General features: G+C 39.0%; 1 protein-coding gene across 1 annotated transcript in view; it reads left to right on the top strand.

The window, feature by feature from the left end:
* Positions 1-24,448, top strand: part of GUCY1A2 (guanylate cyclase 1 soluble subunit alpha 2) — a 156,584-nt gene extending 132,136 nt beyond the window's left edge. Inside the window, exon 8 of the mRNA XM_042023826.1 lies at positions 6,869-24,448. Coding sequence (XP_041879760.1) covers positions 6,869-7,076 — 208 coding nt within the window. The 3' untranslated portion in view covers positions 7,077-24,448. The remainder of the gene's footprint in view (positions 1-6,868) is intronic.
* Positions 24,449-24,810: the final 362 nt, after the last annotated feature.

Raw genomic sequence — 24,810 nt, 5'->3', positions numbered from 1 at the left:
GGAAGCACAATAAGATTTATGAGACTCTTCAGCACAGAAGAGAGATTAAATATTTTTTAATTTTTTGTTTCAGCCTTTAATAATGATTTTTATGAGGTATTAATATAATATACCCACATTTGTCTTGTTTTCCTAATAGTGTTGCAATGTAATACTTTGGGATTTCTTAGCAGTTATTAAAAGCAGGTAAACATAGTAGTTCCTGTTTTTCAAGTAACTCCTATTTAAAAATTAATTCTTTTTTTTCCTCTTCTTTCTACCTCTGGTCTTTTGCAGCATGTATTTCCCTTGTGGATAATGTGCTTCTGGCACTCACTGTTGGGTACAGATACTTTCCATTATCACATGCTGGGTGATATATCTGTGACCTGAGCTTAGGCGAAAATGAACAGCCTCTATCCCACATCTTTATCTTGATTTAGGAGAGAGGGCAACCCAGGTGTACCTCCTTATTGAGCTGGGTGAGGTCATTGTGTGTTCACCTGCGTAAATTGCTTCTCAGCCTTTAAAATTTATTAAAACCCATGTAGTTTTTTAATAGTTCTTTCACAGAAAGTTGTATGAAAGAAGTTTTAGGTAATTAAGAAGTATTTCTATACTTCTCTCTTTACAGGGGTTTTAAATTAAACTTAGGCTTTTCAATAAATTCCTTATAGATTTTTTTTTTATCAATTCTTTTTCCTACAGGTTATATCTATTTATATGTATTATTTCTCCTACAGATTATAGCTATGTCTACATCTGTATTTTTCTGCCTCATATGTTCAAACCAATGGGCTTTCTCTCCAAGAGCCTTTTCAGATTATTTTAGATTTTATTTCTCAGCATCCTTTAAAAAACTGTTTGTTTTTATATCTTTCAATTCACTATGTATGTTCTCAAAAGATGCTGGTGGACAGGCAATTTATTTATGGACAGAATGGGAATACAGTTTATTCATGGACACAAAAAAATATTGCCAGTCTAATTTTAGAAGCATAGTCAAAACACACTATTTTTTTCTTGGGTTTCTGCTCCCAGTGTCACCTGCTTCTGTGAGGCTGCACCCCCATAGTCGCTGTGATTTGTGATTGTGGTCCTTGGGCCTCTGGTGTCTGGCTGTGCTTGTGCTTTGTGACACTGCATTTTTATTCCAGGTTCACTTTTATTGAAGGTTCACTCTACACAGAATAACTGTGCTAGATCACTGTTCAGTAGTTTGCAGTGTATGTTACCCCACAGTTTCACATGGCTAATCTAAAGGTAAAACATGTCTAGGCAAAAGTCATCTGTTGGCTGCACAACTGCTAAAACTACAAAAAGCTCAAGCCTGGAGAAATCGAGGCAGGTCCTGAGGCCAGCACTGTTACATCAGTGTGAAGCCTGAGGCCTTTTAGTAGTGATGATGCAAACCCGGGCACTGAGCCTCTAATGTCCCAAACAGAGAGCAGAGGCACAGTATTCTTTTTGCTTAGGTGGGTGAGACAGAAAAGTATTAAAGGTCAGAGACAGACACTCACCATGCTGAGCTGCCTGTGGTATGCAATATATTCCATAAAAGATCATGACTTGTCCTTTCATAGCCTTACCACAGTTGATCTGTCTGAAGAGCACTAATACATTAACTGCCATAGTTTAAAAAGTAATAAATGCAATGTGCAATTAATGAGGTATAGATGTAGTCAGGGGTTTTTTTCCAGTCTCCTGATGTTTATAGCATACATAGAAACTGAGGGAGAAATTAAATCCCACTAAGGTTCAGAACCAAGCGCACTGATTTTTAGCATTACAACAGCAAATTCATATCTATACAGAGTATTTTAAGAGCAGCCTTCCAATATTTCTAATGAGTGTGGTAATAATTTATTATCTGTATTCATATGGAAACAAATGAGCTGGTTTATGTTATCAAGTAGATCCCAGCTGGTGAGGCAAGCAACACTTGTTGCCACAGAGGAAGGGAGCAGCAGTGCAACAGGAAACAGTCTTCTCATAGCCTATTTGGAAAGCCATTAAATAAACTTTCCTAATTATATCAATTAATGGGGTGATGTGAACAAGGTTAACTAAAGGCTTTACAGTCCTTTTAGAGTGAGGACAGAAAGAACCTTTTTCTTTTGTTTGTCTCTCTCCCTGTGAAAAAGAGCATTCCTGGAAGACTGACCTGGCCAATGTGCTTTTCTTGGTGTGTACTGTGTTTAGGAATGCACTGCATAGTGTCCTTTGTTGTAGAGCATTATATTTCTCTTAGAAGTTTAGTTCGAATTTTGGTCTCTACAGACCAATTTTTCTAAAGCAAAGTTCACGTTGAAGTTTAGTTCTGAGTGTGTGCTTTTGTGCTCTGATTCAGCAATCCAGTAAGAAGTACAGAAGTCTGACATCTCTGAGAGATGAAGGGATAAAGAGTGGGCATGGAGGGAGTAAGAATCATCATGGGAAACATGCACTCATTATAGCGGGCTTTGCAACAAATAATGCTGTAAGAGCAAGTCTCTGTTAGTTCAAACTGGAGAGATGAGCAATCACCATTTCTTAGTTCAAATTTGAGGGCTGGGCCATATGAACCATATGAAGTTTAGTAAGGGCAAATGCCAGATTCTGCATCTGGCACTGGACAACCCTGCTTGTGTATATAGACTGAGGAACGAGAGGCTGGAGAGAAGCACTGTGGAAAGGAACTTGGGGGTCCTGGTCAGTGGCAAGTTGGACATGAATCAGCAGTGCCCTGGCAGCCAGGAGGGCCAACCCTGTCCTGGGGGCACCAGGCACAGCATCACCAGCCGGGCAAGGGAGGGGATTGTCCCACTCTGCTCTGCACTGGGGCGGCCTCACCTCGAGTGCTGGGGGCAGTTTTGGGTGCCACAATGTAAGACAGACATTAAACTATTGGAGAGTGTCCAAAGGAGGGTGAAGGGTCTGGAGGGGAAGCTGTATGAGAAGTGGCTGAGGTCACTTAGTTTGTTCAACCTGGAGGAGACTGAGGGGAGACCTCACTGCAGTCTTTCTCATGAGGGGAAGAGGAGGAGCAGACACTGATCTCTTCAGTCGTGTGACCTATGACAGGAGTCAAGAAAAAGTCATGAAGCTGAGTCGGGGGGTTTAGGTTGGATATCAGGAAAAGGTTCTTCACCCAGAGGGTGGTTGGGCACTGGAACAGGCTCCTCAGGAAAGTGGTCCCAACACAGAGCTCAAGAAGCGTTTGGACAACACTTTCAGGCAGATGGTGTGACTCTTGTGGGTGTCCTGTGCAGGGCCAGGAGTTGGACTCTATGATCAGGATGGGTCCCTTCCAACTCAGCATATTCTATGATTCTGTGGTTTTCTGAATATAGAAACTCTGATGAAGATGTGACTGTTTCTTGCCAAGATAGTTTGAAATATAAGTACTCTATCATTTCATCTATGTGAAGAAAGAGCTACAGCTCTTAAAAGCATCTTCAAGGTTCCCACTAAGTATGATCTCAATTTTCATTGACACACAGACCTCCTGAGTTTTTTTCTTAAATGAAGGAACTGAAAAGAAAAAAAGAGAATAGGATAATTCTTAGATACCCTCTCTTTTTGTCTGAAAGCAAGAGCATTTTCACCAAGGGAGTGACAGAACAAGGCTTTAAAAAGCATTGGAAGATTTCAGGTTAGGAGGAAAGGTGTCAAAGTTAATCAACTGCAAACAGTGTTTAAGAAATCCTTCTTCCCCTGAAACATCAACAAAGAAGATAAGCTGAGGGCAGACCTAATTCCAGACAATTTATAGGAATGCCTGAGTACCTGACCCTCACAATTTGAGCTCACAATTGTAAATTGTGCATTGAACCACTTGAATGGAACCCAGAATTTAGAACCTGTGAAAAACCTAGTATAAAAATACCCTTTGCAATAGTGCCCTGAAGGGAAATTCACAGAAGTGATTCAGAAAATACAGCTAAGATAAATGCTTTGGGATATTTTCAGACTAGTTGTTACATGCATATTCCTGAACTGCGGAGGTTGTGTAACTTCAGCTTGAGCTCTCTGAATATGGGACAATCTGGGGACATTTTTTATACAGTTTAAGCAGGAATTTAACATAATTTGCTGAAGGTAAAGGATAAGATTGTGCTCTCTGGGTAGATTGTTCTTTCAGGCTTTCTCAACGGGTGGTCTGACTTGTTCACAAAGGAGTGCTCTGAGAATGGTCCACGAGGTGAGGCTGCCAACCAGAACTGTGGGCCACCACCCAGGAAGTGTTCCAGAGCAGAAGGTTTTACACTGGATCTTCTCCAGAGCCAGAGGGGATTGCAAAAAATGGATTGCATGGGATAGAATGGCTTGGTGGGCACCTGGTGTTCAACCAAAGTCAGCCCACCACAGGGTGGCTCAGTGCATATCCCTGGGGACGTGCAATATTCATTCACCTGCTTGGCTCAAGCATCTTCTGAGGTTCTTTGTACCCATGAAAAGGAATTCAAGAAACTTAGAAATGGCCATGGCCATCAATTGCTGTTGTTTTCTTTTTGATATCACAAGTGGCCTAAAATCAGAGGGGAAGATTTCTGCAGAAAAATGTCCTCACCCATATGCACTGAGAATATGCAGATAACTTGTTTCTTTAGTATATACACAAAGATATAAGAAATCAGAGGCAATTTCTGAACTATGAACTCATTCTCAGTCTGGGAAGCCAAGTGTCAGGACCAACATATTATTTAAGGAATTTGAAAAACCTGTTCTTTAGGAGAAAGCTAACAAGAGGCCATTTTCATCATGATTAAAATCTTTCTAATAGTATTATTCTATGAGCCAGATATTTCTTTTTTTTCCCCTTGAAAGTGTAAAGTAAGTAGGATAGAACATAATTATAAGTAACTTCTATTAGCATTTGGTAACAAAGGTTTCCTGCCATGCTTGCTTGAGAGCTGAAATGTTATCCCAATGAAGGTCAGCTGGACAATTTCTGATTCTAATATTTACAATTAAAGCCATGCATCTGATACAGGGATGTGGAGTCTATCACAAGCCACAGCAGTGGAGGAATCTTCAAAAGTGTAATTGTCTATCAGCCCTGGAGCATTTCATTGTAACCAAGTTGCAATTCACAAAACAAGTGAAAATAAGATGGGTAATTAATGTCTTGCATTTCTTTTCTATGAGGAAATAGTGTAAAATATCAACTAATCTTAGTGCCAGCCCTGACCTGAATAAAAGAATATAGATATGATATATTTTACAGTTTTGGATTTGTGTAACTGTCATTAAAATTACATGATGTTAGACTCTGATAAGGAAATCACTGATTTTTAGGAAGGCTGGATGCTCCATAGTGAATAGTCAGTGTGGGGAAGAGTGGCTACAGTGAAAGCTTATAGATATAGCTCAGAAAGTTCTAAGATTTCAGCTGTTAATGTGCAGAAATCTGGTTTGGGAAGCTGTGAAGAGTTATTTCAGTATATTAAGGCTGTAGTTTGGAAATACAAAATATTTACTGCAAACATTGCAGAGATAAAAAGAGAGAAGCTTCTCTGTAGAGGCCTCCACAAACACTCATGCAATTTAGAAAAGATTGCAGTATTTTGATCATAAAATTGACAATCTGGACTTTTAAGTACACACTAAAGATCTCCACGAAGTTCAAAGGTAAAACTTTGTTTGATTTATAACTAAGTGGTTATTTAAAAGCTGGAAAGAAAATGCCTTTATATTTCAATGAGCTCACACAGATTGTCTCATGCAAAACCCATGAAAAGTACTCAGTGAAGGAAGTGCCATTGCATATACTGATAATCCTGCAAAATTCTCCTGGCAACGGGATTCATTCATTCATTTACTTTCCAGAAATCAACTTTACAGACATTAAATAAACTACCTATTACAAAATTACACTGAAACTTATAAAGTTCTTCCCAATTATGTTTTTGAACTTCAAACTGATTGAGAGAAAGAATAAATATCGTTGGAGGGAAAAGAGGAAGAATGCTTTTGTATATCCAACTGTGCTCAGAATTTACCACTGTCTCAAAACTGCTCTTTTCAATGCTGCAAGGGATTGAATACCACTAACTTAATTTACATAAGTAATTGGAAACAAAAAGAAAATGTATAGAGTTATTTCCTTTATTTTACACGTTCAGCTAGTTCTAGGGATGATACTTGATAAAGATGCCCTAAATGTTCAGGTCTAACCAGGCAGAGATTTCTGCATCATGGCTAAGGTGGCAAATGGCAGAAGGCAGTATAGTCCGGGCTGTGGTGTTGTACCACCTGAGCAGGCATGCCAGGAGGTGGCTTCATGGCTCCAGGGAACCTGGATCCCTTTTTGACCCAACCAAATAGCTTAGATTAAACCTATGGGTACTTTGATGAATAGTGTCAGACTTGCTTCTGGTGTTGAAGCTGGATTTGCTGTATTTGAACCCAATTTATGAAATACATGACTACGGAGTGTGAGAAGGGCACAAACTGACCTCCCTGCTTTTATCTGTGAGAGCTCCCAAGCACTGCTGCCTTCCAGTGGGAAACCTGCTGGTAGCCGTCACTCTGAAATGTTAATTTTTGCCCAACTGACCAGACTGAAGTGTTCTAATTAAGCCAAATGATTTGTTCTGGACAATGACTGTTACGAATTTGGTTCTCCTTCTGGTACATTACTTTCTGAATGCTGACACTAATTTTCAGAGAATATTTTTTTGAGCCATTCCTTCAGCTGATCTCTGTCAACAGAGCTCCTTGAAGTTAATGATGATAAGTTCCTATATATCAGCTGAGGATCCTGACTTAGAATTTCTTTACATGTTACTCATTTAGTGTTAACTCATTTTTTACTTGGTTGCACATAGGATCCACCTCTTCCAAAGAGACATTTCTGGAATGTGTTTTACAGTGTTTTATATCCCTCTGTTTTGTTTTTCTCTAGGCTTTTGAAAAAGGAAGAAAATTTTATTTTTATCCCTCGTTCCCGTGAAGAGCTTCCAGAAAACTTTCCAAAGGAAATTCCTGGGATCTGTTACTTCCTGGAGGTCAGAAGTGGTCAGAAGCCACCAAAACCCTCCATCACATCTGCCAGAGTGAGAAAGGTGTCTTACAACATTGGCACCATGTTCCTCCGGGAGACTAGCCTATGAGGCCTGCTGCAGATCAAAGACTCGTCAAAAAAGCACAAGCCCAGAACTGGGTCATGACAGGGGAGTTGGAGGTTCTTTGTATTTCACTGCCTTCTTCTGAACAGGCAGTAAAAAGCTCCATGTAATGTCAGGCAATAATCATTTTAAAAGGTGGGTAACTGCTGTCAGTAAACAAAGTGGAGATAGGGAAAAAATATTAAACAATGTACTTCCGCTTCCAGAGGAATTTCTTTCATAAACTTCAGTCTGGCCCCTCTATGGCAAACAAAACAACAAAACAAAACCCCAACTCTCAGATTAGAGGTTGGTCTTGTTTTGTGCAGAAAGGATGATGGTTCTCTGTAGATTTGCACCAGCTAAGCAGAATTGAGAGTCAGTTCTGATTATGCATTCCTACATTTAATGTGTTCTTCAGTAAGGTAATGATGTTTTTTAACTTTATGAACAAGCATTTCATACATATACTGTAGAGCTATTGTAACCTTCCTGGCAGGAGGAATTATGAGTCAATACAAATATTGTAGGAATTTTACCTATTTTTATACATACTTCACTTTCTGGATAATTACATTCCACATACTGTAAGCTGAGTGAGCTTAGATAGCTTTTCAGAAGAAGTTACTGTATATTTCATACATTCTGCCTATCAAACCTTATTGTTATACAAGTGGGAAGAAGGCATTTCTTGACTTTTTTGGCAACAAAATTATCAATATTTACAGAATAAAAACCCCACTTTGGTAAATCACTTTATCTGATTTTTATGCTAAAGCTTTAGATGAGCACTGTCTTCTTATATAAAATAATGTTCAGTATTTGTCCTACAGTGTTGTATGTCCAGTCCTTCCAGGACAATGCAAACAAAGTGCAGAAGATCAATGTGTGGACAAAAAAAAGTTCTCTTCAGCGGAACTTGTTTCCCCTCTAAATTATCAGCCAAACTGATTTTTGGTAGAAGCCTGAACTTTTCTAAAAATTTGGTCTTGTGAAACCTTATTCTGAGGAATTCCAGCAGACGCTGGAAGCTCTCTGGATGCTGGTTTTCCACATCTTTTAATAGGACTTGTGCTCCTAGTCCAGACTGATTATTGAAAATCCATTCTGTTAATAACAACTGGTCATTTGGAAACTTCCTCTATTGTTGGATTGGCTGAAGGTCCTCTGCTTTATCTAGTGAAGATCAAAAAAAACACCAAAAAGGGGAAGGCAGTACTTTTCCAGGTTTAATGCAAATGGCAGTTCAAGATTTTTGTTGGTCAAAGACGATTAAAAAAAAAAAGGCCAATTCTTTGCTGTTGAAAATTAATATAGTATTACTGCCTTCAATTAATCCACTTCAAGCAAGATGTATATCTGGCACATTTTCAGGCATTGTTTACTTCTCAGGTTTTCCTTTTCAAAAGTAATGGTGGTCAGTTTCCCTGTGCGGGTGTGCTGCCTTTGGATCATACTGGAGTGGGTGATGTTGTTCTGAGCTTGTAGATTTTTAGTTTAAATCTGTGCCGTGATTGCGAAGTGGCTTAGCTGTACATGGGCTTCTAATCATTTTAATCAAAGATAACACTCAGCAGCAACTAGGAGGCATGAGAAACTCTGCATTTCTCTAATCCAGAACAGAAATGAGTTTGCTTATGGATTTAGTAGTCATAACATGAGGCACCTCTTGAAAATAAGTAAGTAATTTTCACCACATTTCGAGATTATCCAGTTGGATCTTTCTGTGAAGGGAATGACAGTTCTGTATTCCTCCCCTTTGACCAGTAGCCCCTGTGAGTACGAGATTAAGTCAGCGTGGCACTGCTAGCTTGTGCTGAATATGTTTCAGGCTTCCTTTCCTTGAAGCCTTTCTGGATGGGAAAGGACCGTCTTGAACCTTTACAGACTTCAGCATACAGAGGACATCTGAATTTACTATGCAGAGGTGATTTTTTCCTTGCCTGAGGAGGGTAGATGCATGGGAATTAGCCCAGAAACCTATTTTAATGCAAATTCCCTCACTTTCTGGTAGAATACTGATGTTAAAGATTTCTTCTATCGGTATTAGAGCATTCTTGGGATTAGAGGAGTTACTTTTTTATCTACCTTGATAAACAGCATATGGAGTTCTATGGCCTATCTGAAAAATGACTTTCAAAAACTGTCCAAGCTTGAGGTTGTAGAATTTCTATCCAAACTACAGATCTGAGAATTTCCTGCACAGGATGACAAGTTTTAGCCTATAGCCGTTAGTTTGCACATACACAGGATGTAGCATGCATTTTTTACCCTGGGAACACCAGTGAGATGTATAAGAATCATAAATGGATCAAAGTTCATGTTTCACCACTGAAAGAGGAATGACACTTTGCAGCTAATAAATCCATAGTTCTGATGTCATTACTTGGTTCCCTAGAGTGAAATTTTTGCAAATAGCCATTAGTGGATTTAGATTTCAGTCTGACTTCTCTGGCACATCTTCATTGTTCAGTAGGTCAAAGTACCAGCTTTTCTGGCCAAGCTCTTCTTCTCTTCTCACCTCCCACAGTACTATGTGAAGAGTACAAATGTAGAGGTTTAGACCAAAAGCTTGTAGTTCATTCACTTGTCTCTTACAGTTGCCAGTAAGAAATGTCTGGGTTAATTCTGCACCTCATCTTGATCAATGAAAACATTTTCATAGCAAATGATGAGTAAATGCTAGTTCTACTAGCAAATTGGAGAAACAGTCAAAAGCAGTTTGTATCACCATCCTCATCCTTTCAGAGACTGTTTGTTGTATAAGGAAATTTAAAATCAGAGAGATCAGTGTGAAAACTGAAAATTGGTATCAGTATCACCATGAATACATTGATAGTGTTTGCAAATAAATCATCTAGCCCCAAATTAGAGTAGACCGACTGTATAAAAATATACAGTCTTTGTTTTTAATAAGCTTATGTAAAGGTAGCATATCTAGAACTACAGCACAGATGCTAAGTATTGTGTTGTGTTATGATGAGGGAAGTTAATGAAACTAAGTGTGGGCTCTCTGGGGACATTTTTCTATGTCAATGTGAGGAAAGTGTAAAACAAATTCTCAGCACTTTCTAAATTAGTAGTTGCATCTGCTGCCTTTCATATTAGGTTGCAAGGTTATTTCATTGGACACCTTTACAAAGTTAAATGAAACTTATTATAAAGATTGATGTTGTCATGTCAATTAGGTGGTATTCAGACTCAACATTTCTTCAACAACACTTATTTTAGTGATAGGGAAAAGGTTCTCATTTTCCTGGCATTGTCTTCATAAATAATGTTCTCAGAATTTTATACCTTGAGATGATGAGGTGGAGAGGTTAGAGGTGCTGAAATGGTTGCAGAAATCCGATACTCTAGTTGGAATTTTCTTTCAGCATTTTCCTTCCTATAAAACAGATGATCTTTTGTTCCTCTGGGCAAGAATTTACATGCTTATGTTTCTTCACACAGCTGCCAGTAGCCACATCTTCTATCTTGAGCTTCTGTGCGGAACAAATCCACCCTCTCTGAAGAGAGAGGGAGGAGATCTATTTCTTACTGCCTGTACAAGGCAAAGGGGAGGTAATGTGAGGACCTCCCTAGCTGGGTTCATTCTCCTCTTTGTAGTCCGTTTCTTGTACAAAAATCACGAGGCCAAAGTAAAGAGAGTCATTTCCCCACAACACATTTTACAGATCTTGTGTCAGATTTTTCCGTCTACTTGAAGCTCCCCATCACGCAGGCTTTTCTGTGATGCAGTGCATAAGGTCATGAACTCAGAGCAAAAGGAAATAGTGATGCAGTGCTAGGGTGGTGGATAAATTTTGTTCTGCATCCCTCTGGTAAAATTTGCCATTCAAAGACAAAAGCCTCTGCATGGGAGAATTGCTGCTGAGCCAGGACTCTCAAAATGTGGTTTTCTTGCAGGATCCCAAAGGATATTTCATTTTTAATTCCAGAGAGCCAATAGTCATTAACTGTGATTGTGGTTTTAGCTTCTCTGTTCATTCCCACATACAGTTTCAGATCCGAGTCTGTTTTGAAGCCTGGAAACATGCCTCTGCAAACAGAAAACCAAAGCTCTTAAAACCTTGGAAATCTTGTATGGGAATTGCCTGTTTTGAAGAAATCCTAGTGATTGAGTCAGTAACAGTCCATGGCAGTTCATGTGTGTGCACATGCCATTTCACACTGCTATCTCCTCCTGTGCTTACAGTGTTCCCTACCAAGCCCGACAGCAGGATCAGGCATATTGGACATCCCTCTTCCATTTTTTCCTGTGTAACTGGGATTAAAGGGCTGATCTTACTCTTCTTGCAGCAAAGACAAAACTGCTACAGTGACACAGCAGGCCCTCACATCCTTATAGAGGGAAAAAACCTCAGTGCAAGTTACCACTGATGTATTTGGGTGAAGTCAGTGCATTAACAGCCCATGGCATGTTTTTAGCTTCCACAAGCACCAAATTTATCTGTGCAGATAGGATTTACTCCTTAACAATGTTATTAATTTGCAATGCATGAGCAGGCTTACAACAAAAATCTGTGAAGTGTTTAACCTCATATACATGATTGATCTTTTGTGGCTTGGCTGTTAATCATGCATGAAAGCAAGAGGAACAGTGAAACTGAGGAATGCAACAATTCAGTCACAGGCAACAGATCATTCACCTCTGCAGATGCTAACTTGTTCTTGTGGCTTAGGTTGACCTCCAGTTATCTGTGGTCCAGGTCAGTATCACTGTGTCACTATAGTAACAAAATGGCCTCTAAAAACAGCATGAGGCATCTCAGTCTGCTTCCCTCTGGACTGGGGTTCACATGAGAGAGCCCAAAACAACATGTGATGCAAAGTGGCAACTTTGCTGGCAGCCTTAACAAAAGGATCAGTGGAGGCAGATGTTAAACCAGCTGTTTGCTCCAGGGATTTTAGTTTCCAAAGGCAGAGTGAGGCCTTTTAATTCAGACATTTTAATTCAGATAAAAAGAGAAGAGAGGATTTCAGAGAAACAAGTGTCTTCCCTGGCTAGCAAGGAGGGAGTGGAATTAACATGAATTAAGAGGGACACACTGATTACCTTGGCTGCAGCAGGGCCTTCAGTGTCTGGCTCTCTTTGGCATTCCAACAATCAAGTTTCTTCTAAAAACTGGACGACAGGTAAGCACTTCAGGCACTTGTCCCCTCTGCTTTACACCGAGTGTGAGGCTGCCTAAATCCTCGAGTGTGCTTAACTTTCTCAGTGACCACAGATGGCAAACTTAGACTAGACATCTGTTTCTTAAGATGGCCAAGATAAGTGAGACTGATCCCACTGAATTACATTCTTTTCAGCCCAAGTGCTGTGTCTCAGATCTTCTGTTGTGCTGCTTTTCAGCATTTTGCATTGGCCAAAATCAATTGAATCAAACTAAGTGTCAGAGGGATAGATAAGCATATTCCAGGATAAATAAAAGGTTACCACCGTAGCCATGGTGACTGTCACGAACATGGACTATTGCAGTTCTGCAAATCTCTCCTAGTGTCTGAACCCTTTGCATATAATACCAGCACTGCCAATCACAACTCTGGGATGCCATTAGGAGTGTGATTTAGAAAAGGTTTTGAGCTTTGAGCCCCTAGCCCAGTTACGCAAAACCTCTGTGCCACGTTCACCTTAACTGTATGCCAGAATGCCTGGATAAATCTTATCCCAAGATGATAATAACATATATAGATTCTAAAGAACAGAGAGATAGTTGGTAGGTTATTATTAACACACATTTTTTTGTGCTTTTGTGAATTTGTAGGCCCAAAATTAGCCTTCCATTAGCAGAAGGTCTCACATTGAGCTACTTGTTTTCTAGGCAATTATTCCTTAGCAATACTCTCTAATGACTACTCTTGAAGCAATAAATAAAGCCATGCTAATCTCTTCTGTGTAGGCTCCTGTACAACACCTATCACCTTAACAAATCGCTTTCCAGCAGGACATTAAATGGCAGAATAACACCCTGGCATGTACTGTTTGTCTTTTCATCCTCTTCCTCAGAGAAGAAGAGCATGTAATGGAATAATTTGATCTTATGAGGTGGTGTTTTTTCGTTAGTTTTCTAAAAGTGTATGTTGCTACTTACTTAAATAAGGAAGAGCAAAATCAGAACTATAGACCAGAATTAGAAAAGATTTTTGGATGTAAACAGTATTTTAAAAGACTGCCCACAGAGTAAGACTAGTCTCACATCCTAAAAACAGCAGTACAGGTAATAGATGTAAGATATACCCAGGAATGATAAACAGGAATAATTAACCAGGCAGGTGTATAGAGTGGATGACCTCTGTTTTATACACAACAGTAAATAGATGCTAAAACTGATTAATACCCCCAGAGGGCAAATACTGTTAAATCCATTTTGGCTTTGTTTATTACCAGTACATCTCTAAGGTATTATTTTTTCCTTCCCTAATGAGATTGGAACATACTGTTAAATCAATATCACAGTTTCTGAGCTTACTGCAAAAGAACAAGCTTAGGAATAAATAACCATCAAGGAGAGATTTTTTTAGATGTGAGCCATTGCATGAGGGAACGGATCATGTGGAAAAGAAAAAGGAGGTACTGACAGGTATATTTATTTTAGAAGTTTCTATGGCACTTCTGGTTGATTGAAATCATTCTGAAACTGTACACTGAAAGCATGGCTGCCCAGTTCAGATTATTTGCATTTGCTAAGGAGGTAGCATTTTTAAAGTCACATTAAGGGGTATACTTCTCAATCCCATTTTCTCTGCTTAAACACAGCCTCTTTCTGAACATTGAATCTTACTTTGCTGAATGATCCTGAGGTTTTAAATGCCTAAATAAGTTTTGGATATGTGGGTCAGAAATCCTCCCTCCAAGTTAAGTCCCATAGGCTTGTCAGTGTGTAAGTGTGTAAACATTCCTCTCTGGAAACTTCTTGTAGGTCCTTCAAGTATATAAATAAGAAGCATCTGAAGAAAGTGAAGTCTGTGTGTAGGAGAGGGCAGCTGTACATAGATGTGCTGTTGATGCTAGCTCTCATCTGTTTGGAAGCTGGATGACGCATAGATTATTCATAAAAAATGCAAGAAAGTATTGTACATAATGTCATGAACTCTGAGGGCATAAGGTTGAATTTTAGAGTCTATAATCCTTAAACTTTTAGTGGAATTGCATGAGAAATGCATGATTTTTGAGTTTTTTATTTTAAATAAGAGTTGAATCTCTAGTTACAGAGAAGAATTGTGGGGGAAAAAGAAAGTCTAAAAAGTCTAAATGCAAAATGCAAAGTGTCCTGCTTTTTTGTATTATTTGGCTTTTCTGTAGGACTAAGAATTCCTCGCTGAGTTTCAATACTGAATGCAAAACTAGATGTGAAACAGAGCAAGTGAGGTACTTTGCCAACTGGAAATTTGGAGGTGGTAGTTAGAATGTCTTTTAAAAAGTGTATAGGGATAAATGTTAGCACTTCTTAAAAAAATGGAGACTCCTTTGCTCTGTAAGTAAATATTGTTTAAAAATACCTAAACAGAAAGAAAGCCTGGAATAGTGTTGCACCATAATAAAAAGGTACAAAGTCTATGACATAATCCACAGTTCACACCATTCCTTCAGAAACAGACCTATGTATGGAGTTTTCAAATGCACATTCAGCCAAGAGTTGTCTGTAGTCAGTGTCCAAGGAGGTAGTATTTCACCCAGCAGCTTCTGCAAAAATGCCATGCAGATCATGTTGGGTAAGGCTAAGATTTAACTCAGTTGTTTAGAGCTTATTAAGAGATAGAGAGCATCCCAAAGCCAAGCGTTAAATGTGCTTACTGACAGGACAGCATTGTGCCTTTTACTGAAATCTAAAAAAAAACCCCATTCTAGACAAAATTACCATCCTAATACATGACATTTATACTGCCTTGCTGGAAAATTATCACTTCACTAAGTTGCAGCCATTAATGTCTTTGATGCTAGAATATTCCTTATTATTCCTTTGTCTCACTGTGCCCGAGTTGCACTGGGGTCCGCTATTGCACTGGGATCCTCTAGAGGACCAAGGGTTTGGGGAATTGCTGTAAATATGAGTGAAATTCAGCTGATCTGTATTTAGGTATCTAAAACTTATGTCTGGTCTGAGCTAGTCTGGTGGGTTCCCTCTACAGTCAGTGCAGACATCCTGGTGTTTCAAAGATTGAGCTTTCCTGAAGAAAATCTTAGGGATGAGATAAACCACTGCCTTAGATATGCTCTTCACTTTTCTCCCCAGTGACCACTGTGTGGAGGTGGAGGACTAGTTCAGATTAGCTGCTGTGCTGTGGGTGAGATGAATTCCACTGCTGTTAAGAATTAGAGGATGTAAAGAATAGAACATCAAGTACTTATGGAGACAAATACACTGGGGCAAGGGCCAGGCTTCAGCCAGGGATTCAAAGGGATGTGACAGTAAAATTATTAATATTTAAGATTTTAGAAGTCTGGCTAGGGGGTTTATCCTAGTTATAAGAACATTCCTTTCAACTTAAAACTAACAATCTGTGATTATTGCTAATTCCCCACTTTTTCTCTAAGATAACACTAGTGTATTATATGTTATATCCACCAAGAGCCATCTCTCAAAACCATCATGTTATTTACTGCTCTGTTCTTTCTTGGAATAGCTTCTTAATAAATCTATCCATCCCAGAACTGGATATATATTTTTTAAACATTGAAAAGATAATTTTTCCTCACCAATTTTTTTTTCTTGAAACAGTATAAACGGTGTCTGCCATCACTTGGGAAAGAAAGGGGAGCAGAGGGTGAAGTGCTGGCTGGACATTCTCTCACTATGATCATAGTTACTAATGCTTCTATCTGACCTGTCCTAAATTGTACTTGTGTTGTTGTGCACTTGGAGAACCCAGATTCTCCGACAGGAATTTGTGTCATGCTCTGCACCAGAGAGGAGTGGGAAGAACCAGGGCTGCCACTCTGCTACACTGCTCCCATCTGTCTCTGTTCTGTCTGCAGTTGCCATTCTGATCCTTAGACATCTGTGGTGATTTTCACCGCAGTGACGGTCCGTGGGAAAGTTCCTCTCGGGAAGAATCAATAGTATGCCGTCCTCCACACTGTGAGCTGTTACTCTCCAGAGAAAAGGGATTAGAAGTAGTATTGTCCTCAAGAGCTGAGAAGACTTGCAGATTTTCCATGTACAGTAAACAGTTTCTATAATTACCAGGAAAACAAAACAGAGAAGCAGAGTTGTGCAGCAGGGCCAGCCCCTCTCATACACACTGCTGTGATAATGAAATCCAAACCCTGTGGAATTGCAGGCACATTATTCTCACTTGCTTTAAAGGTCAGCTAAGAAGCTGATTTCTCAAATGGGCTCATAGCTCTGAGACAACGTAACACTAGTCATTTCTTCCAACAAATTTCAGTTGTCAGAGAAACTGGATTAGTAGCTCATGGAGCTAAAAATAGACACTATGGGCTTGCCAGAGAAGGGTGAATTCAGTAACAGAGGTGAAGGTACATCAAAATATCATAACATCTGGAGACAAAGCAACAAAAAATGCTCAACTGAAAGCAAGTTAGCCATAACATTGCATTAAAAATAATTGGAATCACAAAGAAGAAGAATGGCAAGGTTTAGTCTTAATTCTGTTTTACTGACCTTCTAAATCCACCTTGCAGTTTCTGCATTATCTGATGAATCAGTTTGGCCACAGTCCCTTCAAAGTTTAGTACCTCAAGTTGGGCACTAAAAGTCATGTTAAAGCCATTATTTAAATACTGAAAAAGAAGTTTTTGGTTTGACATTCCCAACTTCTTTGCAGGAGGGAGGGGGAGATAATTTATTGCTGAATTTATTCAACTGAAAAACAAAAACTAAACTCCCCAAACCCAAATCTAATAACAGAGCTACAGTGAAAGCAAATTTCCAAACCTCAGCATATCTTTACTAAAAAGTGGGTATTATTTTCCATTGCCTCAAACATTTGCATTTTAAAGAATTCTCTTCTGTGCCATGATTTTGCAAGTTCGTATTGCTACTTGCTTGGATTTAACAAACAAAACAAACCACTTCTTCATTCTTCTTCAGTTACTTATTTTCTGCAGCAGAGCAATTCCACCATACTGTGTTTCACCCTGAAGGAGCACCAATCAACTGTAAAAGGGAACCTCAACCTGTTCAGTCAAGGTGAGAAATTCTGCAAGGCATAGGCTGGGTCTCAGCTGAAGACAGGGCTGGCAGTAGTTGCATGCAGTTTCTACTATGACTTAAGTAATTCTTTTTACTTATGTATTCACAAGCTGACCTATGCATAGCTCAGGAATAACCTTCACCACTTCCTTTAGAAATTCTTTCTGTAGTATGTGTCTTTTCTGCACACCTGTTACAAACTCTCTGCATTTCAGATCTGAGGCATTGACAAGTGTAGGGTATAAATAATAAATTATGTCAGCGAATCAAATCACTGTGAAAAACATTTATAAAGTATTTATGTTCATTGTCCTTTGGATATCTTGTAAACTAGAATTCTTTTTGCAAATTTTTGTTCTTGCAGAAGTCCTTATTGTAAAACAAGTCAAGAGTAATCTTGATTTTGGGGTTCAATTAGTATCAGTGCCATTTATCTGGCAGTCTGTGTACCATTATTTCCAGGGTGTTAAGGTTCAGTGGTGGAACAGAAATGTCAGGACAAGCAGCACCAGCAGTTATCTGAATCACGTCCTACACATTATGTACACATTCCATGGCATACTTTGTGTTTTATAGAACATGATATGATTGCTTAAACTTGTAGAAATATAGTTAGGGATCAATAATACAAAATATATGGACACTGTCTGATAGCTATCTTGAGATATTATGGATATATTACCACCTACCCTTGGGATTACTCTAAGCCAAATCATGCACCTTTAGCATTCATCCTTACTTCAGTGAAAAGCCCATTTTCATCCCTTTCGTTTTTAAACTTGAGTTTCTTTAGAGCCCATAGATTATTGACACAGGTATTTTTCAGCAAAGTATTTTAAGAGAATAGTAACTGTTTTGTTTGGGTTTGGTTTTTTTTTTCCTGACTGTGGTGGGCTCCACTGCTAGGACTGACTTTGCATTCTTTCTTGATATGAGTTTAACCTTTCCCTGGTTACTAGAATTCTGCTAAAGTTCTTCTTTGCAGGATCCCATAGTGTTTTGAGGAGGCTATGTATATTCTTTTTGTACAATTCACGGGTGCAACACATAAATATTAAGGCGTTTTCAGATCACCATTCTGGACAGTCCAACCAATTATTTCATAGCCACAAATAATCCCCTTATTCTCTTTGCAAGTTTGCTCTGCTTCTATGGCCAACCTTAGAGAAGGAACTGAATGGTACTAAAAATAATCTACTGGTTTATATTTATATATTTCAGTGGGATAAATTTGTAATAAGGAGAAACTTTTGCAAAACCAGCTAGTATTATTGTCATGGAATTCACAGCCTGGGCCTACCAAGTCATAGTTCAATCTCTTCCCAAAGCCTTTGAGAACAAACTTTGAATGCAATTTCTAGCCTAGAAGAAATGATAACGATTTTCCAGTTGTCTGTGACTGTGATTCTGGTTCTCCCATCTGATCAGGAGTCATGAAATTCAAGGAAGTGTGAATGGAAAGTCATTTCTGATACTTGTTTAAACAATTTTTTCAGGAACCAGCTGAAATTGGTGATTTAACTGGTGATTCATTCAGGCTCATCTTCATTTCCTCTGAAGGTAATGCCAGAGGACAATTAATTTTGATGTCTTAGAGTTGTATCTTTCAACTTTTCCCGTTAATTTCAGTATTGACAAAGTAAAATCTGAGGGCTAATTCTTATCTAAGGTGGTCACAAACATCTGTAATAATAGAACCAGACATATGTGAAGATAACTTGGATTATTGTAGGAAGATGGATTTTCACCTGAGTTCATGATGCTCAGTTCTAGAAGTGGGAATTTTAGGAAGAGTTACGAGCCACCCATTGCTGGTGTGTCATTTACTGAGAGCAGACCACAGGGACAGAACTGTTTGGTAGAGTGCAGTTTTAATCTTAGCTTTATGAATGCTGAGAATTGCTGCTTGTCTTGTTTCAAACTTCTCTGTTTTGGATGCTGGATAAAAATACTTGGTCCTCCTAAAATGTGAAGATTGACCACCTCAAAGTGTGCAGTCCTTTGGAAATGGATGAATATCCCCTGGGTGCAAATGCTTTTTGTGTAGTTCGTAATGCTGTGTCCGCATTGTCCTATAAAGCTTCTCTGAAGAGACTTGTACAAGCGTTCTGCACTAACAAGATTACAACCTTGCACTATCAACAGTGGTTGCTTAGCATTAAAATAATCTTGGATGCCAGTATAGAACACTAGAGCTCTATCAGGGCTTGGAGCACTGAGACGTTTGTGAACTGAACCTATTTGTATAAAATTTCTTGCAGACAAAGGATAATCTAATTAATGTCAGTATTTCCATTTTAGTAATACGCAGAGGAGGTAAAGCAGCGTCCCTAGAGTTTTCTGTCAACTTAATGGTTAAGAGATTAATTTTAGTACTCTCTAAATCTGAACATTATTTTAAAACATCAGCCTCCAATCTATTGGGAAGGGATGGGGCAGGTTAGAGTTTTACTGTCAAATGGCATGAACAGAAGAGCTCAGAAAGTATATAAGCCAAGATCTTCCCACACTGAAATCAAGGGATTAATTGCAAAATTGCGTCTGATTACTTGTCCTTAGCTAGCTGTTCAGCAAAGGAATCCACCTGCCAATTGAAGCCGAGTCCATACAAACTATCACATGCTGCATTTCAGTTTTTGTATTGGGATTTGTTTGGCAGACTTAGTGATCTGGAAGTTCCAGTAAGTCCTCTGGTTGAAAGTTGCTATTTCAGTTATGATTGATTCCCCAAACCAACTGAATTTATTACTAACCAAAGACATACCTACTTGAAAAAAAAAAAAAAAGCAGTAAAGTTTGGTTCTGTCATTTATGTCTTTGACTGTGAGCAGTTGAAATGCATGATGTATGTACTAACCAGGCCTGTGCTGTGGCATTGAACAAGTTATTCAAGGCTGCAGCACCAGTATAACACAGCAGAATTCAGTATTAATCCCTCCATGGGAACACGAGTCTATGTAAAAACTTGATGTGCCATATGTGTAGGCCATGGGAAAATTGTGTGTGCAGTGAACTATATACGGTCTTAAAAGCTTTAACATTTGTACTGCTCTTCCTATAACAGAATGTATGTCTTGATAGCTGTTGATCCTATGAGCTTCTGAAAAAAAAAAGTAATCTAAAGCTTATTCTTCTTGTTTTAAAATTACTATTTTGAGTCTAACTGTTTACACAGACCTGCCTACAGCAAAGGGTCTTTCTTTGTACGTTGCTGGGAAATGGAAAAGCAGATGCTATTTGTAAATTTTGCAGGCTTAGAGAGATCAGTGAATGCCTTTCCTGAATCTCCTCCTGATAAGCCACTTCTATTTTCTAGCAAATGCAAACAGTGCCAATAGCCTGGGCCTTTTTAGAGGAAACAACCAACCTTATTCTGTTCCACTTCTATTGATACTTCTTAATTTTGTCTTTTTGCCTCCTTTTGAGTAGGCTTTGGTGATATGATTCTTCCAAAGTGTAACTGAGGACAAAGTTTGCCTTTTTTACCCTTCCTTTTTCAAAGCCACTGAAGGCCTCAAAACAAGAAGAAAAAACTTTACAAAACTCATGCAGGTAAGTTGTTAACAGGCAGCAGAAGGATGAAACAGCCTTCTCAGAGTACCCCAGACTGTCTTTTAACAGCATGCCTGCACTGTGTTGTGACTTGACATCATGCTTTCATAGTGTGACCTGCTACAATGGTGTTTGTTGCATTAGTTTGTCCTAAAAGATTTTACTCGTTTGTCATCATATTAGAAACATAATGTACACTCTATAAGAAAAGCAATATACAATATACTATACATCTTCTATTTCAATGCCTCTAGTTTTAGCCTAGTATTCATATAAATGTTTATAATTGAAATACAGGTTTTCTTGTTCTTCACAGGACCAAGCAAAGTTTTGCCTTGTCTAAATACTAACAGTAACATTTCTATTCAACAAATACTCTCTTCTCATGCTTCTAGTTTACTTGTGGTGGGCTCCATCCTACTGATTACCCATTAATGCATTTGAAAGGGAAAAGTAATGAGCTATTTCAGTGCATGACCTTTGCACAGTACCTGATTCATAAAGATAAATAGATCCAAAATTTCATTTATGAGTTACTAGTGATCAGCAAAAGTGACAAAAAGCCTTTGAAGTTCAGCTGAGGAAATTCCGAAGTTCTTGCTTTGCCTATTCAGTTTTGCAGTTTCTTGAGTCATTATAATGGATATAGTTGATGAAGCTTTTGCCATAGACACTGGCACCTTCATAAAAGTTGTTCTAATTTCTGCTTCCAGTTATTTGTGGAAGTGTACTGTACTGGAGAAATTATCTGGATTTAAAAAAAAAAATCATACAGGTTTTCTTCAAGACAGTTCTCACTTTCTTTGACCTCGTCCTGTGGTAGGTAGCTCACTTTAATTAATTTTTGTCATATTAGTAGCACAATATCCATAAAAAATGGTTCTCCAGAGAAACCTCACTGAAAAACATTTTGATCCTGATTGTGACCAGGATGCCTCTATTTCAGAGCTAAGGCACTGAAGAGGTGATCAAAGAAGACAGAATATTAGGACAAATCAAGAAATTCTTGTGTATATGGTTAAAAAGGTGGTACAACAGGGAAGTTACTGAGTTCTTTTTTCCCCTCATTAAAATTTGCTGATACACATAACAGCTGCTTGCAAAATATTTATTTCTTCCTTCACTGTCTTTTTTTTGAAGCCAAAAGATCTCCTAAGCACAATATGTTACCCAGTGGCTTTGTACGAATTACATGGCAAATACAATCCAGATGCCAAGTCCATCCAGACTTTAGTAGTCCCAAAAGTAGCTAATTCACTGGAAGTCATTGACAGAGCTTGTTCTTCTGAACACTGTTATAACACAGTATGAAATGCACCAGTTCAGTGATGCTGTTGGCTGCTCAAGATACCACCCAGACTGTAGTTATTATTCTTCTCCCATTGCTTAAAAAGAAAAAAAAAAATAGCTTAAGTTTGTGTCTCTGCATTACTCAAGTACGTGCAGGCTGCATCTGGTAGTATGTTGCAGACTTGCTTTCCCATGGCAGAGAAGATGGTTTATGCCTATTGTGGTACCTTTTTTTTCTGTCTGGAATTCTTTGACATCTCTTCAACCATGTCAGTAGATTTTTTTGGGCTGCTCAATGCCTGGAAATCCTGGATTAAAGGCCACACTAAACACGTGCATGGCAATTCTGCATCTCAGGTGAGAAGTTTTGTATGGATATTTTAGGTTTATTGCTAGAGGTAGACCAACTTTTCCAGTTCACCGGGCTCACCTTATGCTGCAGAGCTGATGTGTAAAGGCACAACACATGTTGACACGTTGCTCAGCTAGGGCAGACACATGGTCATGCAGTTCAGTGTGGCAAATCCTGAGGAAAAATGGAATATGCAGTAATTGGAATTTCAGATGTTGGCAGGCGTACATGATTTGTACCACTTACTCTCTCTTGTGTCATGAAAACTATCTAGAAATACAGGAAAATAAGAAGGAAGGAAAGAAAGAAACAAATGAGGGCAATTGTGAGGCAGAGCTCATTTATCAAATTTCGTGTTCCAGATGTGGAACTAAAACCATTCCAATGCTGTGGTCAACACTGATCAGCCGTCTCATAGGAGTTCCATCTCAGTTTTCATAGGTAAATTTTATGCTGAGCAGCTATAATACTGCCACGGGGCAGGAGATGTTTGACTTTTTAATAACCAGTGTTTAAAGATTGGTTGCTGAAATGGTCAATACCCAAATACCCTGCTGGGTCTTGGCAAGTAGGGTTCAGTTTGCAGCAAGGTTTTGTGGTAGGAACTTTGAATGTTATTGTGAATCAGGACTGACCAGTGGTGGTCCCACGCTTTCAGAAATAAAGCAGGTTGTTGCAGCACAGTCAAACCCCTGGTCAGTACTGCCGTGCCAGAAGCCCCGTGCTCTGAACAATTGCAGGCTTCCTACCTCCTGGTAATCCTCGCAAAACAAAACCATGTGTCTCCTGTTTTACATAGTAGGAGCCCTTGTTTGGGCTAAAAGCCTGCAAAGAGCTCTGAAACCGTATCCTACACTCCTTGCTGTGCAAAACCATCAGTGGCTGCTTTCTGCAAGCGTTCCCCGTGCTGGCTACTGCTCGCTCTGCGCCCAGAGCCGCAGTGCAGCCCGTGGGTGCGTGGCGCGTTCCATCCAGGAGCGGGGCGGCGCTTTTCCCCGAGCGGCACTGGGCTGTAAAGCTTGGCTCCGTGGGCCCCTGAGGCTGCAGCCCTGCAGGTGCTCGGGGCGGAGGGCGCAGGGCCTCAGGCAGGGCACGGAGCCTTGGCTGGGCCCTGTGCGGGCGCTACAGCGGCCGGGCCTCAGCGGGGCTCACGGGGCAGTGCCAGTGGCCAGAGCAGCAGGGCACGGCCCAGGGCCAGTCCTTACCCACATCCTACGCACACGCCTACATATTTTATGAATCAGGTCTGTGGTCAATGTTTCGAACAGTTCGTTCGCTGCAGTTTCATGGGGTTTTTCTCTCTTCGGTTTGCAATGTAAATAATATTGCACATCTGCTATTTTATGATACAAATGCCATGTGAATTGCTTATTTTTAAAATGTTATGATTTATTTGCGATGCCATCTTACAGTATTGGTTTAATATACAATGTATCTGTACGGCATGAGTGAAAATGCTTATATTTTGCAATGTCAAATATTTTGTTTTTATTTTTTTAAAATGAATACATTTCATCCTATGCAGTTCCATAAATGTTTCTTGAGTTACTCATTATGTCTGAAAATATTGCTTCCTCTCCAGTAGTGCGAGCATAAGAACTAGTATTCCTGATCAAAATCATCAGATATATCATCTAGCAAGTTCAGATTAGAAATGTATGTACAAATATGTAAGCATTTATAATTAATTGGAACATCTACGATATCTTCCTTGCTTTTCATGTAATGATAAAGTTTAACCATTTTGTATACTTTTTATTTGTAATTATTTGTGACTCATACACAGTGTAAATAACATGTTTCATTATGCAAGTTTTCTAGGTATTCAAGATTACAAAAAAGTTTGTATATGAAAAGAAATTGATAGTAGATTGGAATGACATACAATAAAGTAGTGATGACTATGTTCTATTTATACTGTTCATTTCCAAGTTGTCTGTTAAAGAAAAAACATTTCATTTGCCCTTTAATGTCCAACCAGTTATTTGAAGTATATTTACATCAATAAATCATGCAAAAGTCTATTAGAAGTTGTGAAGCCTCATTGAAATTTTCTTTTTTCTGTTTATGGCTTGCCTGTGGAGAGCAGAATTTAAATATACTAAAACCCAATACAGTGGAAACAGTCCAAAAAGTCAGCGAAGGTATTTCTGCAAAAGAACTCTTTTTCACTCCTACCTGTCCAACCTCACCTTTTAGCCCAAATCCAAATTTATTTTTAAAAAATAAACCAATAAAATATGTTATAACAAAATGCTAGATACATTTAGTGTATATCCTTTGATGTATTATCTTTGGTTTTCATGGACATGGCCATGCTAAAAGCTTACTAAAGCCTTTGTTCTTGACTGAACTTCTGGCATTTTGAGGCAGAGCTTCTTAAGAA

The sequence above is a fragment of the Corvus kubaryi genome, unplaced genomic scaffold (assembly GCF_017639235.1).
Source record: "Corvus kubaryi isolate FWS band 111438036 unplaced genomic scaffold, C.kubaryi_AGA036_p1.0 37256, whole genome shotgun sequence".
Taxonomy (NCBI): Eukaryota; Metazoa; Chordata; class Aves; order Passeriformes; family Corvidae; genus Corvus; species Corvus kubaryi.
This window is presented reverse-complemented; position numbering and strand designations above follow the sequence as displayed.